The 16,053-nt window shown below is 36.8% G+C and overlaps 1 protein-coding gene across 4 annotated transcripts in view; it reads left to right on the forward strand.

The window, feature by feature from the left end:
- LOC122710487 (ras GTPase-activating protein raskol) overlaps positions 1–16,053 on the forward strand; it is a 155,686-nt gene that overhangs the window by 128,789 nt on the left and 10,844 nt on the right. For 3 of the 4 annotated variants that reach the window (XM_043928389.1, XM_043928369.1, XM_043928379.1), the window contains 3 exons: positions 755–849; positions 14,113–14,396; positions 15,740–16,026. In XM_043928389.1, coding sequence (XP_043784324.1) covers positions 755–849; positions 14,113–14,396; positions 15,740–16,026 — 666 coding nt within the window. Of the gene's footprint in view, positions 1–754; positions 850–9,035; positions 9,321–14,112; positions 14,397–15,739; positions 16,027–16,053 lie in introns of those variants that run through there. The other variant, XM_043928397.1, reaches the window with a different exon arrangement.

Below are 16,053 nucleotides of genomic sequence, written 5' to 3' on the forward strand. Positions count from 1 at the left end.
TCCTTTCTTGATTTTAAATCAGTTCAGGCGATGGTATTCGTCGTATTGGAGATGGAATTCTCGAGGGAAGAGTTTTGGATCGGAGTTTCTAATCTTTAAAAATTTTTTATTACATTTAAGAGCAACGGTGGAAGCGTGAGTAAAGGATATAAAGTAAAAATTTACCGTGAATAATTCGATTCGAAAAATCTTAAGTGGAAATATCAAACATTTCTATCTGAATTTCTATAAAAATATGGCAAATAAATTTCCATGGTAATTGATTAATCTTTTATTCGTCGTAGGATTAAACCTGTTCCCTTCAAATCGATAATATTCGATGGTACATTAAATCGATTCATTAAACGCGACTAACTGAAATAAGCCTATAAAATGTTAATATTCCTTACGAGATTGCAATGTAAAAAGTAGAAAATAAAGCGCACGATTTGTCGATTTCTCCTTCAAATTTTCTCTTCAAACGAAGGGAATGAATTATATATATATATAAAGGAAAAGGAAATGGGATGAAATTACCTTCTTTTAATGCCCTAATAATTGTTCGAATGCTTAAATACGAGGGTTTACGATTAACGGTGAGGCAAAATCGAGTTCGCAAGATGCGATTATTCGGCCAATAAGATTTTCCCATCCAGTTTCCTCCAATACGAGATACGATAATTAAGAGTGGCGACCGTTTTGGTCGTCAGCCAGGGCCGGAAATGGCAAAATTATCCCATTCGCTAAATCGCAAATGTTCTTCTCTCTGTTCCAGACACGTCCTACGAGAAGGCCTGTCGAAGGGGTAGCGCGCCCGCCACCCCTGTCCTCGGAGCACGACCCTTGGACGTCACCCCCAACAGAATCGTCGTAAGTAGACCGTCGTTTCCACCCTTTTACGCCCCTGTAATTTCCATTCATTGTGATTTTCGATTCTCTGATAACAAAGTAGTGGAGGTAGCTTACCCCCATATTTTTTGCTTCCCATCGAAGGGTCGGTGAACAATGATATTTTTTTTTCTTTTTCCTTCGAAACTTTTCCCCCCTCTTTTCAATCGTTATATGTTACATATATCATTCATATACTTGTCTCGTCGCGACAAATTCTTATTCGAAGGGAAAATTTATTCGTTCGTTTTTCGAGAAGAGAGATCGAACATCTATCGATTATGGCGGATATATCGATTTTCGATGTGGATAATGAAAAATGCGAAGAGACGAAATTCAAAATGACGATTTTGCGTGTACGGCACGAATATAAAAGAAATTTTTTGTGAATATACGGTAAGACACGTAATTTCATTTTATTTTTTTTTTTTTCTATCGATACATGAGTGTACAACTATGTAAGGAGGAAATTAAAAAAAGGGAAAAGAAAAAGCAAATATTTCGAGTGAAACGTATGTTTACGCGTAATGGAATAACTATGCGAGTCTCGAACAATTTCATTCATCCGCGAGGAATTCTTCACCCGATGGATGGAAATGGCGTTAATCGACGAAATATTTCGGGATATAATTACATTACATGGAGTGGATGCTGCATTTAATTCTCGAGCCTCGCCTCGTTCGATGAAGAAGATCCTCGGCATTCTATCTCGTCGCACAGATCTTTATCGAGAGAAATACTTTGAGCGAATCTGTCAGCGTTGCGCCAAAGTGCATTAGACTTACAGATTAGATCTGAGTCAGGCTTCGAGGAGGAGGCATTTTCCACTGCTCGAGGAGTTTTAGGTTCCGAGGGGGATTCTTGTTCGTAAAAAGAAAAAATCGTAAAAAAAAATTTCTCGTCAAAAAATAATATATATGTATATATATATAAATTCTTCAATAATTTTTCCTTATAGATTTAAAAAAAATCTTTGAAATCTCGAAGGATGAATGGATTATAGAAAATTATCTTCGACTAACATTCGACACTCGTGGTAAAAATGGCGAGCTTCGGTAGAGTTGCTCGTCGCCTCTCCTCCTCCCCCCTCCTCCTCCCCCCTCCTCCCTCCCTTCGAGAAAAATTTCGTTTTCGAGGCACGAAAAAAGGAGAGTTGAATTTTCCAATCACGTATCTTCGATCCCCTGAATCTTCTCGTGCGTCTCAAACACCCTAAACCCAAACACTTTTATTTACACTTCCAAACAATTCCCCTTCAACGTTCATTATGCCTCTCTCCCTACCTCGTAAAATTTCATAAAAATTCTCGATTTAAAATCTTGAAAAGACAGTCGCTCTTTCATCGACTTGTCCTTTCCAGAATTCATCTTGTCCCTATCTTCGAGCTGTCTCTCTTCGTGTAGATAATATTGCGAGGCGAAGTTTCATTCGAGAAAACGTCTCGAATCCTCGCCTCTTCTCGAAATTGCATCGATCGAAGTATATAACACTCCCCAAGCCGTTCGATACGATCTTCTTCGAATGGAAGAAGGCCTTCCACCGACACGGTAACATTTAATCGTGGCACACGTCGCCGCAATTTCGTTTCTCTCCGTAGACTGGAGAAGAAGGAGGAGAAGAAATGGGAGAAGGAGGTGGGAGGTGGAGGGGGGCCCGGCCACTCTTTCTGCGCCGTCACCTTTGCCCTTCGCTTCAATTTCGTTGCGTAAACCGACACGCTCCCTCGTCGATGCAAACGCGGATACCCACGTACTTACTTACTCGCTATGGAGAATATCGATCCGTTGGCGTCGCAGGTGTTCTCAAATCTAGGCGCGCGCCTAGATCGCTTGTCTAAGATGGGCTGGAGTGGTGGACGTGGATGGATGTGTCGCGTTTAAACTGTACACGAGACGATGAACCGCGCGACGGAAGGGAAAATAATATTGCATATTGGGAAGTTTAGAGTTCGAATCGAGCGTACGTTGATTGTAAAGTCTTTTGCGTTTAAGGAGGAATGGAATTTAAAAATTTCGAAGAAGTAATTCGTCAAATGTTGACGATTTCAAGTAGAACTAAAGCGTTGTTTTAGAAGGATAAGGATAAGTTGGAATGTTATAACTGTGAGATGAGAAATTTAAGTCCTAAAATCTTTGACCTGTTGAGGAAATAGAAGAGTAGTTGTTGAGAGTAGATGTTGAATTTGAATTTAGATTGTATTTAAAAACTTATTTTATAATGTAAATTAAAAGAAACTTAAAAGAAATATGATGATGATTTCAAGTAGAACTGAGCGTTGTTTTAGAAGTTGGAATGATTAATTCTGAGATGAAGAATTTAAGATTTTAAAGTCTTTGTGTTGAAGAATAGTTACAGAAACTTGAATTTAGATTATATTTAAAAATTTCGAAGGAGTAATTTATTTTACGATATAGATTAAATTAAGAGAAAAGTTGATTTTAAGTAGATGAACTGAAAAGGATAAGATTGGATTATTTACTCTAAGATGAGAAACTTAAAGTCTTTGTATTGAATTATTTATTTTGTAATATAAATTAAATGAAAGCAGAGGAAAGTTAACGAAAGTTTTCGACTAGAAACATTGACGAATCGAGCGAAACTTTTAAACTGGTATGCGTGTCAAGAAGTACATTTACCGCCGAAGACGAAACTCTAAAGAAGAATTTCGAGCTAAGAAGGTCTTATGATTGATCTTTTGAGTAATAAATTACAAAGCTTTTTTTCAATTACATATTTTCAAAACGTATTAATTTTAATCGTTTAATTAAATTTAATTGATATAAACGAAGAATATTATTTTGCACAATCGTGATATATTATTTCTTAAAAATATATTTCTGATTTAATTTTTTCCAAATGAGATTAAATCGATCACGATTATTAATTCGAATTAAATTAATTAACAAAATAATAATTGGATCGATTCATTGGTAGACGGTACGTCGGAGAAATGTAAAATGTAAATATCCGTTAATTCTATAACTAACGTGCGAGGATATTGTGTTTAGTAGAAGGTATGTACGATTTTGCGGTTCGTATCACGTTCGATCGATAAAAGCGACCCGCACGAGTCTAGTTCCCGTTGTCTATTGTGAATCACGACGTTATGTACTTCCTAACATAATTCACCGTTGCCTTTGCGTCACACTTCTAATATTTGACTTCGATCGAATCTAAACTAATCCCTCTGCTTCTTACGATCGAGATATATTAAAAATATATTTTTAATTTAATTTTTTCCAAACGAGATTAAATCGATCGAATAATTCGAGAATTAAATTAATTGAGAAAATAATTATAATCGATGTAATTTCGCACGTGTGATACGATCGAGATTTCTTAAAAATATAAAAATATATTTCTAATTTTTTCCAAATCATGATCAAATCGATCGAGTAACTCGAGAATTAAATTAATTGACAAAATTAATTCGATTCGTGAATAGATCGTCAGAGAAGTGTAAAACGTAAAATAATTATTCTCCTCGTTCAAACGATAATTAAACGATATTGTTTTTACACGTTACCCGCGATTTTCTTCGAGAAATGAACGATTTTCATTATTACCTTCACCACTTAACCACCCTCGCGAGATAATTTTTGTTAAAAATTTCTTCGTGTATTCCATTTCCATAAACTCGTTTCAAACGCAAGTTTTTAAAGTTAAATTATCACTCACGATCTCCTCAAATAAATCGATCCACCGATAAAACGAAAATTTTCCTCGCTCTTAAAACGATATTGCGAACAGGATAAAAATTATTAATCGCATCCGTTTGCACGATATCCATTTCCGTTTCGTTTCAAAGTAATTTGTCGGGGAAAGGAAGGGAAAGTAATAAAAAAAAATATCGAACTTTGGACGTTCCGATGCAAATTCGAAACGATACGAGTGAACAATAAAGATACGATCTTTGGGAAGGGAGAGAGGAAAGCGGAGAAGATGGTGTATATCTTCGATTTAATTACTCGATATTTACGAGTTATTAACAGGTAGAAAACTAAAAAAGATTTTTAATCACGAGGCAGTGACGGGGCGGTTAATAAAATCGGGAAGAAAAAGGAAACGTGCTCTCTGCGCCGGTTTTACGATCGTGTAACACATGGACGATAGTGCTGTCCGACGATCGAAACGATTGAGAAATTATTGAGTGGACAAAAAGACGAAATATAGTTTTTCCTCTGCAACATCGAATATGAAATTACCAGAAATTTTTCATGAGAATGATGTTTTTTATATTTTAGTAATTTCATTTATAATCTATTATGAACGATCTTTGCGAGTGTGTTACGAATACGTTAAATTTTTGGCAAATATTTACGAAAAGATATCTCGATGATTTTTTTACCAATTTATGTTAATTCCATATTCCAAGTTTAATTCCCTTAAAATCGTTTAAAAAAGTCTCGAAGGGATATTTTCTTTAACGACTGTCAAATAAAATCTTCACAAATACTTTTTCACTTCTCTTCGCTATTTCTTTACAAGTAATCATCAAATTTTTAATAATAATCACGAGATAAATATTGATACATTCAAAAAAAGAAAAAAAAAAAAAATCGTAAAAAAATTCAAAGACTCCGTTACGATTGACAGTGGAAGGTACACTTTTGCTCTCGTCACGAGACCCCGACACCCTTTGTGCGTTAGACAACAAAGAGAAGAACGAACTGGTTTTGCCGAGCGGTGCAACGACTCCACGGATCGATCCGGATAAATAAGTATATCCTTCTGTATCGCGAAATTTTGTTTACAAAATCTCTCGATTCCTGGTCGATGAGGAGGATTGCAAAAAAAGAAGAAAGGAAACGTAACCGTTTTCGCTATTTTCACGGAGCGTGCTACTCGGCAAAAAATCTTCTCGTTCCGGCAAGAAATTGCCTTTGTCCCTCGTGAACGATGCTTTCAATGAAGGCTTCTCTTGTTTTTCTCCGAGTGAGGACGCCCTTGAGGACTAAAAAGGTGGTAATTTAACGACCACGAGCGTGACGTGTCGGGTAATAGGAAGTGGATTTTATCCTCGTTTATTTATCTTGTTTGTTTACAATTTACCTTTGTGACGGTGAGCTTGTGAAAAGATTGTTGGATCGAGTCGAACATTTTTATATTTCGTTCGTTACATAAAACGTTTATCGTTTATAAACGATAATTGAATAATTGAATAAGGAAAAAGTGTAGCAAAAGTTGTTTTTTCCTTTAATATCTCGAATAAAAGTGTGAAATAAAAAAGAAAAAAAGAAGAGAAAGATTGGATTCGATAATCGCCGTATGTATATATTTCCGCAACTGCGATCCACATTCGTCACAGTGCGTCTCACAGCTGGCTTCTGCGTCCGAGTCCGTGGATCTCGGTTTGAGAACCCCTCTAAGACGTTTTTGTCCTTCTTACCGGGGTCTCCACGGGAGTAGACGAGGGGCTGGTGAGGCCAAGGGGTGACCCGTTTTGCCTCACCTGAATGTAGGGGCAGGGTTTTTGGTCGTGGTGCAACGCAGCACAAAGGTGCTGCGCCCCAAGGATCCCTTGACTTCGGTTACCTGGATGAGCAACATCTGCGCCAGTCGACGTCGAGATTTTGCCGCGAAACATCTTGCTGCTCTCGTCTCGAGTGTCTTCCCCTCGCGGGATAACGCTTCTTCCACGGCCACGTACAAGCATTCTATTTTATTAACGTTCCCCTGTCTGTCCGTTTAACAATTTAATAACAATTTTAATGATAATTTTTACGACTTTTGTGACTTTTTTTTTTTTTTTTATACGTTTTTTATTTTATCGCTCGACAAATATAGAACGCGATGATGATTGATAAAAAGAAGGAAGGGGCAGAGGGAGGGGGAAGAAACGGAATGTCGAATTCATAAAAAGAGATCGTAAATGGATATTAAAGTGGCGGCGTAAATGACTCGTTCTCGAAAGGCTGAAAGGACTGTCTGGACTCGAGTGAGAATCGTGATGAATTCCCGGATCGAAAGTTGATTCTCCCCCATTCGCTTTAAATATATCCCGGTAGTAAAATTGCAGATAAACATAAAATCGTGTTCGAAGATAAGAAGTAATTTTTCGCGCATGGATCGAAACGATCTTCGGGAGATTCGACGAGGAAGGAAAATTTCGGGGAAAGGAAAATAGTAGAAAGGCGGGAATAATCGCGGCCAATAATTTATCGACAGAGGCAGAGGCCGGTAAATAAGTGACTCGTGGCCAAATAAAGGAACATCAAAGGCCGAGAGGCAGCCTCTGCCGAGGGTCGACGGCCGCCGTTGCCGCCGCTGATCGACGAAAAGCGACGACGAGCAACCGGTGCTGAAAATATCGCCGCTCCGCGTTTTCACCGCGCCTGCACGGCCGAAACGCGGGATGCTCGTCTCCTCGACGCCGATTGTCGTCAGTGAGCGCCGATTCGCCCGTTTTGAACGTTCCATGCTCTCTTCCGCAACAGAAACGTTTCCAATTGTACACTGAACGATATATTTTAAGAACAAATTAATTTAAAGAGTACACGTAGCAAGGGTTTTTCTTCGACGAAATTCAAGGATTACCGGTGTCTTTTTCCTTTTTTTTCTTTTTTAAACAATCCATAGGATTGGACTTTGAACCAGCTATACCAGTTTTCGCCGGAAACCAGTTGCGGAAATTATAAAAATACACTTGTCGTATGGGGATTATTGATCGATCGAGGAATAGAAAAAGAGCGTGGCGATAATTGGATTTCTCGATTATCGTTCGAATATTTAAAATTCTGAATCATCGTCGTCGAGTTTCGAACAACTTTCTCCGTTTCGAAAACGATCGAAACATGTGATTTGTCCGAGTGTAAATCCGAGGATCGTTTAAATAGCCTGTCGATTTAAATCCCTTCGTGGAGGGGGCAGCTGGAGGAGGAGAGTGTAGTATACCTGGCCGTGCCTTTTCAATGCCTCGATCCCGTTTTTTGGGGGCAGGGAAAAGAGATACTCGAGAGACCCCATGGCCGCCTGGTGGAATCCTTGGCTCGTGCTTCCGCGTGCGAATAGAAATCCCTAGGAGCAGCAAGGTTGTGTCTGGGACGAACGACTCGCCACGATTGAGGGAAAGTGAGACACGAATTTTAAAATTTTTAAAATAGACAATGGACTACAGTGTTCTACGGATTATGGTGAAATAATGGTTGAGTGATCGATTAATTTGAATATAATAGTCGTTGAGAAGATGATTAATGAGGTGGAAATTGTACGATAAAGTTTGCATCGAAGAGTTCGCGCCAGATCTTAGGGAGACGATTGGTTGACAGGGTTTGATGAATCGCCTCGTCGATTAACTGAAAACCTATTCAAGAAAATCCGTTGGAATGTTTCGTTATCTGTTCCTTCCTCGCCACAGTGTCTCGTCAATGTTGTTTACGCGTTGATTTCCTCTCTCTCCACTTTCCTTGAAATTGGAATCCCCTCGAACCGAAACGAATATCAATCAAGAAAAAGGAAAAGGAAAAGAGAGTTGCTCGAATATTATTACGAAGATCGTTCGAAAAGGCTGTTCAATCGCGTCAACAATCGAGATAAAGAAGCGGGTGGGAGAAACTTCAAGAGGGGGGAGGGATCGTGGCAATTGTGACGCCATCACCGAATTGCCCTGCGTCCTGACACTCATCTTATCGCTCACGTGCTCGTCAACGATTATTTCACCGACTATGAGAGATCGTATATTTTTTCCAATTTGATCGCCTCGACTGAAAATTTAACAAAAACACGATACACGATGGATACGAAAAGGAAGTGTAAACACGATTGAATTCTACTATAGAAATGATTCAAAAATTTTGAAGCGAAGTGAAATGAAGTGAAACAAAGTTTTTCGAAGATGACAATCGTCGGGTATATTATTTAGAAAAGATGGTGGAAAATCGTAGGATCCTTCTTCGACTGGCGAGGATATCTTCGAAAGAGTGAAAAAAATATCGATCGCTTCGTTGCTCCACAGGTATTATATACCTGAGCGACATTATCGGATGAGTCAGTCGCGCGATATAACTCGTTTATAATAGCATGTTTACACGCGTCAATCTGTCGTGGAACGAGCACTCGTTCGCGGTTCTCCCTCTCGTTGCCAGTAGCGCTCTCTGTTAACGCGTATTAACATCGTAGCTCGAACGGTGTTCGTTGGAAGTGATTTAAGGGAAAAAGAAAGGAAGTGATTTAAGGGAAAAAGAAAGGAAGTTTTTTGAAAAATTGAATTGGACGAGATGAGATTGAGCGGTTGGAAATATTCGATCTTTTCGAATCCTCGAAAGGATACGGCCCGTCGAATATAGCGTTGCTCCTCCTCCACGCTGGATTCTCGTGGACGCTGGGAACATTTAGGCCGTTGTTTCTCACGCGACACGCTTCGCATTAGCAAAGGGAAGATGTGCGTGAAACCTATGGAGGAGAACGAGGAGGACAAGGTTGTCAGCATGATCATCAATTACTTCACCGCCAGGGTAAATATCACGTGGATAAAATGCTTATTCCATCCGTTTTTTGGGAAACGTTGTGAAGTAGCATAGTAGGATAGATCGATGCTATTGGAAAGTTGGAAAATGGTTAAAATTTTTTAAAAAAAAGTAAGATGATCTTTTTGGGGGGGGGGGGGGGATTTGCTGCAATTTTCGTTCACAGTTTCATACGAGAATTGATTTTTGGTGAAGAAAATTAATCGTGGATAAATTTGCCGCGATTCTTCAGAGAAACTGGTAGGCTAGGAAAAAGTAAATTCGTGGATGGGTAGAGGCAGTAGAGTTGCGATTACAAGAAAGGAGCTGCTTGCTCCTTCAGACGCCTATTCGTAGAGAGTAGTAGTCTTTCTAGAAAATGTATGCAATCGTTATGTATGCGCGTGTCATCGCCGCTTCGTAATTTCCATTAATTGCAATCTTTCCGCGTAAAGTTCAAATGAATTACTATAAAAAAAAAAAAAAAAAAAAAAAAAAAGAAGGAAATATGCGCTTGATGATTAGAACTTTCTAACGTTTTTAACGATCGAATTTTATTACGTTATCAAATGTACAATTAAATTTATATATATATATATATTTGTGTATATTCATTGATTAATCCGTTTCTGGAAAAACCAATCTCGAATAAATGCCACGAATTTCGAAATTCGAAAGAAACAACAACTTTTATGCTCGAGAAGTATAATTGTTGATAGAATAAGAAAATTATTTTTTTTTTTTTTTTGGCTACGAACAATAAATAGATTTTCGAATTGAAAAAAAAAAGAAAAGAAGAAAAAATATTATTCATTTCCGCGCGTAAATTTTCGCGTCAACCTACACATTGAATAATAGAAACCTCTTCTTCAACCGCGACTAATTTAACATTAAGCTTAACTATAAATAAAATTCCAACTCTCCTTGAAATGTCAACGAATTAATTTGCACGTCTAACGTCTTGCATTCCCGTAAAACATTTGGTCGGGAAATATATTTTCTTGGCCTGGTCGGTCATTTTTCCCGGCTTGGAAAATTCTTGGCAAATTCGATTCACATCTTCGATTCTTGTTGCGCCGCCCCTCCCCGGAAAACCGGCCCCCGTTTGTTTCCCGAAACGCGCGAAACATTTGGAATCCTTCCGAGTTCCGCTGGCGTGCGGCCAGCCTTCTATCTCTCCTTCGTATGCGAAACAGGCACGAGTCAAAAGTCCGGGCGAAAGTGGAACGGAACGGATTTTTGAATTTTTCGAGAGGGAGTTTTTCCAGAGATCTCGTCTCGAAAAAAAAATCTCTGTCTCGAGAACGAAGCTCAAAATTTCGAAGAATCGAAGATTAATTTTTTAATAATTCGATTCGTAATATTAATTTTGATGAAATTTCTCGAATATTCTCGATGAACAATTTAACAAGTAATTAACAAATTTGAGAAATTTTCTCTCGAGTTTTGAAGCTTCTTTCGTAAATAATCACTTTTCTCTCGTTTCGAAAAAAAAATCTCTATCTCGCGAACGAAACTCAACATTTCGAAAAATAGAAGATTAACATTTTTTATAATGTTATTAATTTTTTATAATGTTGTTAATTCGATTCGTAATATTAATCTTGATGAAATTTCTCGAATATTCTCGATGAACAATTTAACAAATAATTAATAAATTTGAGAAATTTTCTCTCGAGTTTTGAAGCTTCTTTCGTAAATAATCACTTTTCTCTCGTTTCGAAAAAAAAATCTTTATCTCGCGAACGAAGCTCAAAATTTCGAAGAATCGAAAATTAATTTTTTAATAATTCGATTCGTAATATTAATCTTGATGAAATTTCTCGAATATTCTCGATGAACAATTTAACAAGTAATTAAATTTGAGAAATTTTCTCCCGAATTTTGAAGCTTCTTTCATAAATAATCACTTCTCTCTCGTTTCGAAAAAAAAATCTTTATCTCGCGAACGAAATTCAAAATTTCGAAGAATCGAAGATTAATTTTTTAATAATTCGATTCGTAATATTAATTTTGATGAAATTTTTCGAATATTCTTGTCGAGCAATTTAACAAGTAATTAACAAATTTGAGAAATTTTCTTCTTGTAAACCCAAGTTTGGTGAAGCTTCTCTCGCGTAAATAATTATTTCTTTTTCGTTTTGAAAAAAAAATCTCTGTCTCGCGAATAAAGCTCAACATTTCGAAGAATAGAAAATTAACATTTTTTATTAATTCGATTCGTAATATTAATTTTGATGAAATTTTTCGAATATTCTCGATGAACAATTTAACAAGTAATTAACAAATTTGAGAAATTTTCTCCCTGTAAATCCGAGTTTTGAAGCTTGTTTCTTTTTGAAAAAAAAAAATCTCTGTTTCGCCACTTCGAGGATTATGCCTAGCTCAACAATTTTTCCCCTCGTTTCGAAGAATCGAAGATTAACATTTTTTAGAATTTTTTAATTCGATTGTAAAATATTAATCTCGACGAAGGATGAAATTTCTCTAATATTCTCGTAGACGAACAATTTAACAAGTAATTAAATTTGAGAAATTTTCTCTCTCGTTTTGAAAAAAAAATCTCTGTCTCGAGTCTCGCGAACGAAGCTCAACATTTCGAAGAAGAATAGAATATCAACATTTTTTAATAATTCGATTCGTAATATTAATCTTGATGAAATTTCTCGAATATTCTCGTCGACCAGCAATTTAACAAGTAATTAACAAATTTGAGAAATTTTAACCCGAAATTTGATGAAGCTTCTCTTGCGTAAATAACCACTTCTCTCTTTCCACAACAAATTCCAATTTTACGGTAGCCAAAAAATATATATATTTCACGAGCCAAGTCTAGACATATTAATAGTAATAATAATAATAATAATAATAATAACAATAATAACAATAACAACAATAATAATAACAACAACAACAACAACAATAATAATAATAATAATAATAATAACAATAATAATAATAATGGAGAGGTGATTTTTGGGCCAATCGATCGGCGCATCGTTGATCCGGATAATACACGGGGCCAAAAGAGTAGTGCCAGTATCAAACACCGGTGTTGGATACCTTTCACTTGAGCAATGTCACGAAAGATTCTCGATATCCCTCGAGGAGTCAGTCGATGATTTTCACTCGTGGCACCGAGACAACATTCGCTACCGGAACGATTGATTCCGCCTTTTGATACGATTCGGTGTGTGATTCGCCTTAAAAAAATTCGCCTTGGTGTTTTCGAACGAAATTAAATTCATCGCCCGTGAAAAGAGATGAAAGTCGTCGTCGTCGTCGTGTTATGCGTGTGAAAAATGTCGAAGCGAATTATCCCAGCGTAAGCAAAAATTTATATTTATCGATGGTTAAAGTAGATTTCTTCTTTTTCTTCTTCTTTTTTTTTTTTTTTTTTTTTTTTTTTCATGAAATATGAAGTCATTTTGTTCATCGATTATTATGCAGATATATATAAATTTCCAAAATTCTAAATTTTAAATTTCGAGATTTAAAGATCGAAGTTCGAAATTTTCCTCTCCTACCGTTATTTTTTTAATTGTTTTAATCGTACGACACGTAAAATCGGTCGCACGCTTTCATTTATCACAGTTTATACGTCCGTTACAGTGTTCGTGGTGATACACTGTGCACACCGTTACGCCAAGATCATCAGAAAATCGTTTAACTTTTACGGAACGAGAGACGGGTTTTAGAAGCGGCAACAGTTATATCATACATCAAAGCACGAAGTCGCGAGTTGCAACACCGCACCTCGATTAATCTTGAGCGTAATTAATTCGATCCGGGGAACAGAATCGACGGAAAAATTTTCGTTCGGATTCTTGTCGTGAACACGATCGTCAATCACGATTTAACGCCGAATTATCGATTCGACACGCCGCTTTCGAGGAGATAAGTTATTGAAACATAATAGTGGGACAAATAAGTAAATTACTTACTGGGAAAAACATTCTATATCCCACGCGCTCCAATGTGATATTTGTAATTAAAGTAGCAAAGTTTCACGAAGATCGATCGAAGAGTAAAAATTTTCGCAAGTTATCGAACTTCAATCTTCCTTGGAATTTAGAATTTTGGAAATTGTATTTATACATACGTGGTCTACATGATAATCGATACGTAACGATTTAACATTTCATAAGAAAAAAGAAGAAATCTACTTTAACAATCATCTTCATTGTATGAGAATCACGATAGTCTCCAATTAACTCAATTTGATTTTACAATTGTAAATTTTATTAAGAATATACACAGATCTCATCTTCAAATATAATTCATTCAGGATTATATCTATTGCTTTTAAAATTATATCACGATAATTCAATTCTCGAAGTGTGAAATTTGGTTTTACAATCACATTAAATTGACAATAATCGAGAGTAAAACTTTCGTTGCTCTGAAAACTACTATCCAAGTGTAATCTTTACTTTAAAAGAATCATAATCGATAGTCGAGAAAGAAACGTAGATTTTTAAATATAAAGGAATCGTTAAGGAATAAATCTTCAGAAAAGTCTAATTCTCTTATCTAAGTCAATGAATAAATGAATCAACTCGATTTTCCACCCTTAAAATAATAAAATAATAATCGATTCCCTTTTGCAAAGTTTGAGCGCATCTCCTCCGAATTAATGCCACTCGAATTAAGTCCATTTTATCGCACCTTCCAAAACCGGAATTCTGTTGCGCGCGCATCGATTTCTGATAAATGCGCGGGCAATATTTACAACGCTGTGCGCCTACGTTTTATCCCCTCCTCCCTATCTCTATCTCTCTCTCTCTCTCTGTTCTCGCAGAACTTCTTCTCGAAGAGGTCGTTCCGCTCGAACCCGTTGAAGAGGACGAAGAGCGTGACGAAGCTCGAGCGACAGAAGCAACGCGGCGCCGGACTTCGGGGTTGCCGTTCACACGAGTCCCTCCTCTGCGGGCAGGCGGTGACCTCGATGGACCTCGCGGCCGTGACACCGCTGCATCCGAGCCTGCTCGGCAGACCTCACTGCTTCCAGGTCACGCCCAGCACCGGTGGGCCCAAGTATTTCAGTTGCAGGACCGCTCACGAACGGGACCAGTGGTTACACAGGTTGGTACCGTTCCTCCGCCATTCTTCTTTTTCTTCCTTCTCCCTTTCCTTCCTTCTTTCCTTCTTTCTTTCTCCCTCGTTTTCTTTACGGTGACGAAACTGAACCAGGCTCTTTTTAAGGCCGTTAAACGGACGGTCATTACGCGCGAGACACCGGTCCCGGTTTTGAACACGACGACCGTGTTCAATCGTATGAATACGTACGACCATGGAAGAGATGGAACGATTCGTCGAGGACGAATTTACTTTTTTAAGTCTTTAAGTAAAAAAGTAAGAAATTTTTTAAATACAGCGATAAATTTAATGATGATTAAAATTTGATTCTAATCTAATCTATGTCCAAGTAAAATCTTCACGATTTACGATTATAACGATTTTGATTAATGTATCGAAAAATTATCAAGATCGGATGTTTTCGTAAATAAATAATTGTCGTTACTTTATAATAAAATTTTTCATTCCATTTCAATTTTATAAATAAAAAATAGAGTGAAATTTTCACTCTATTGAAATTCTTCCCTCTGATTTTTTAATGATGATTAAAATTTGATTCTAATTTAATCTATCTCCAAGTAAAATCTTACGATTATAATAATGATCATTTTGATAATATATCGAAAAATTATCAAAATCGGATGTTTTCGTAAATAAATAATTGTCGTTACTTTATAATGAAGTTTTTCATTCCATTTCAATTCTTCGGTATAAATAAAAAATGAAAAGTGAAATTTTCACTTTGAAATTCTTCCTTTGATTTTTTAATGATTAAAATTTGATTCTGGACTAATCTAATTTATCTCCAAATAAAATCTTCATTTACGATTTACGATTATAACGATTTTGACAATATATCGAAAAATTATCAAGATTAGATAACTATTTTTATAAATAAATAATTGTCGCATTTCATTATTTTATAATAGAATTTTTCACTCCATTTCAATTTTATAAATAAGAAATGGATAGCGAAATTTTCACTTTGAAATTCTTCCTTTGATTTTTTAATGATTAAAATTTGATTCTGGGCTAATCTAATCTATCTCCAAATAAAATCTTCACGATTTACGATTATAACGATTTTGACAATATATCGAAAAATTATCAAGATCGGATAACTATTTTCATAAATAAATAATTGTCGTTACTTTATAATAAAATTTTTCGTTCCATTTCAATTTTATAAATAAAAAAATAAAGTGAAATTTTCACCTTGAAATTCTTCCCTCTGATTTTTTACGCCTGCCTATGCGGGGGTGGGTGGAGTCTGAGATTATTCAACGTGTTCCACTTGGTCGGATTATAATCGGTGGGAATCGTTTACATGGTTGTTGTTCGAAACGCAGCTTGAGGAAATCCGTTCAACCTGACGCGGAGCAAACGAGGCGCACGGACAATTCGTTGCAAATATGGCTGCTCGAGGCGAAGGGTGTGCCGGCCAAGAAACGATATTTCTGCGAGGTGTGCCTGGACAGCACTCTGTACGCGAGGACCACGGCGAAACTGAAGGCCGACCTGTGCTTCTGGGGCGAGCACTTCGATTTCCATCACTTGCCTTCCGTCAACACCATACAGGTGAACCTGTACAGGGAGGCTGACAGGAAGAAGAAGAGGGACAAGAATGTTTTGATCGGTGAGCTCATATATATATTTTCTTGTG

Source organism: Apis laboriosa, unplaced genomic scaffold (assembly GCF_014066325.1).
Source record: "Apis laboriosa isolate Shangri-la unplaced genomic scaffold, ASM1406632v1 scaffold105_cov147, whole genome shotgun sequence".
Taxonomy (NCBI): domain Eukaryota; kingdom Metazoa; phylum Arthropoda; class Insecta; order Hymenoptera; family Apidae; genus Apis; species Apis laboriosa.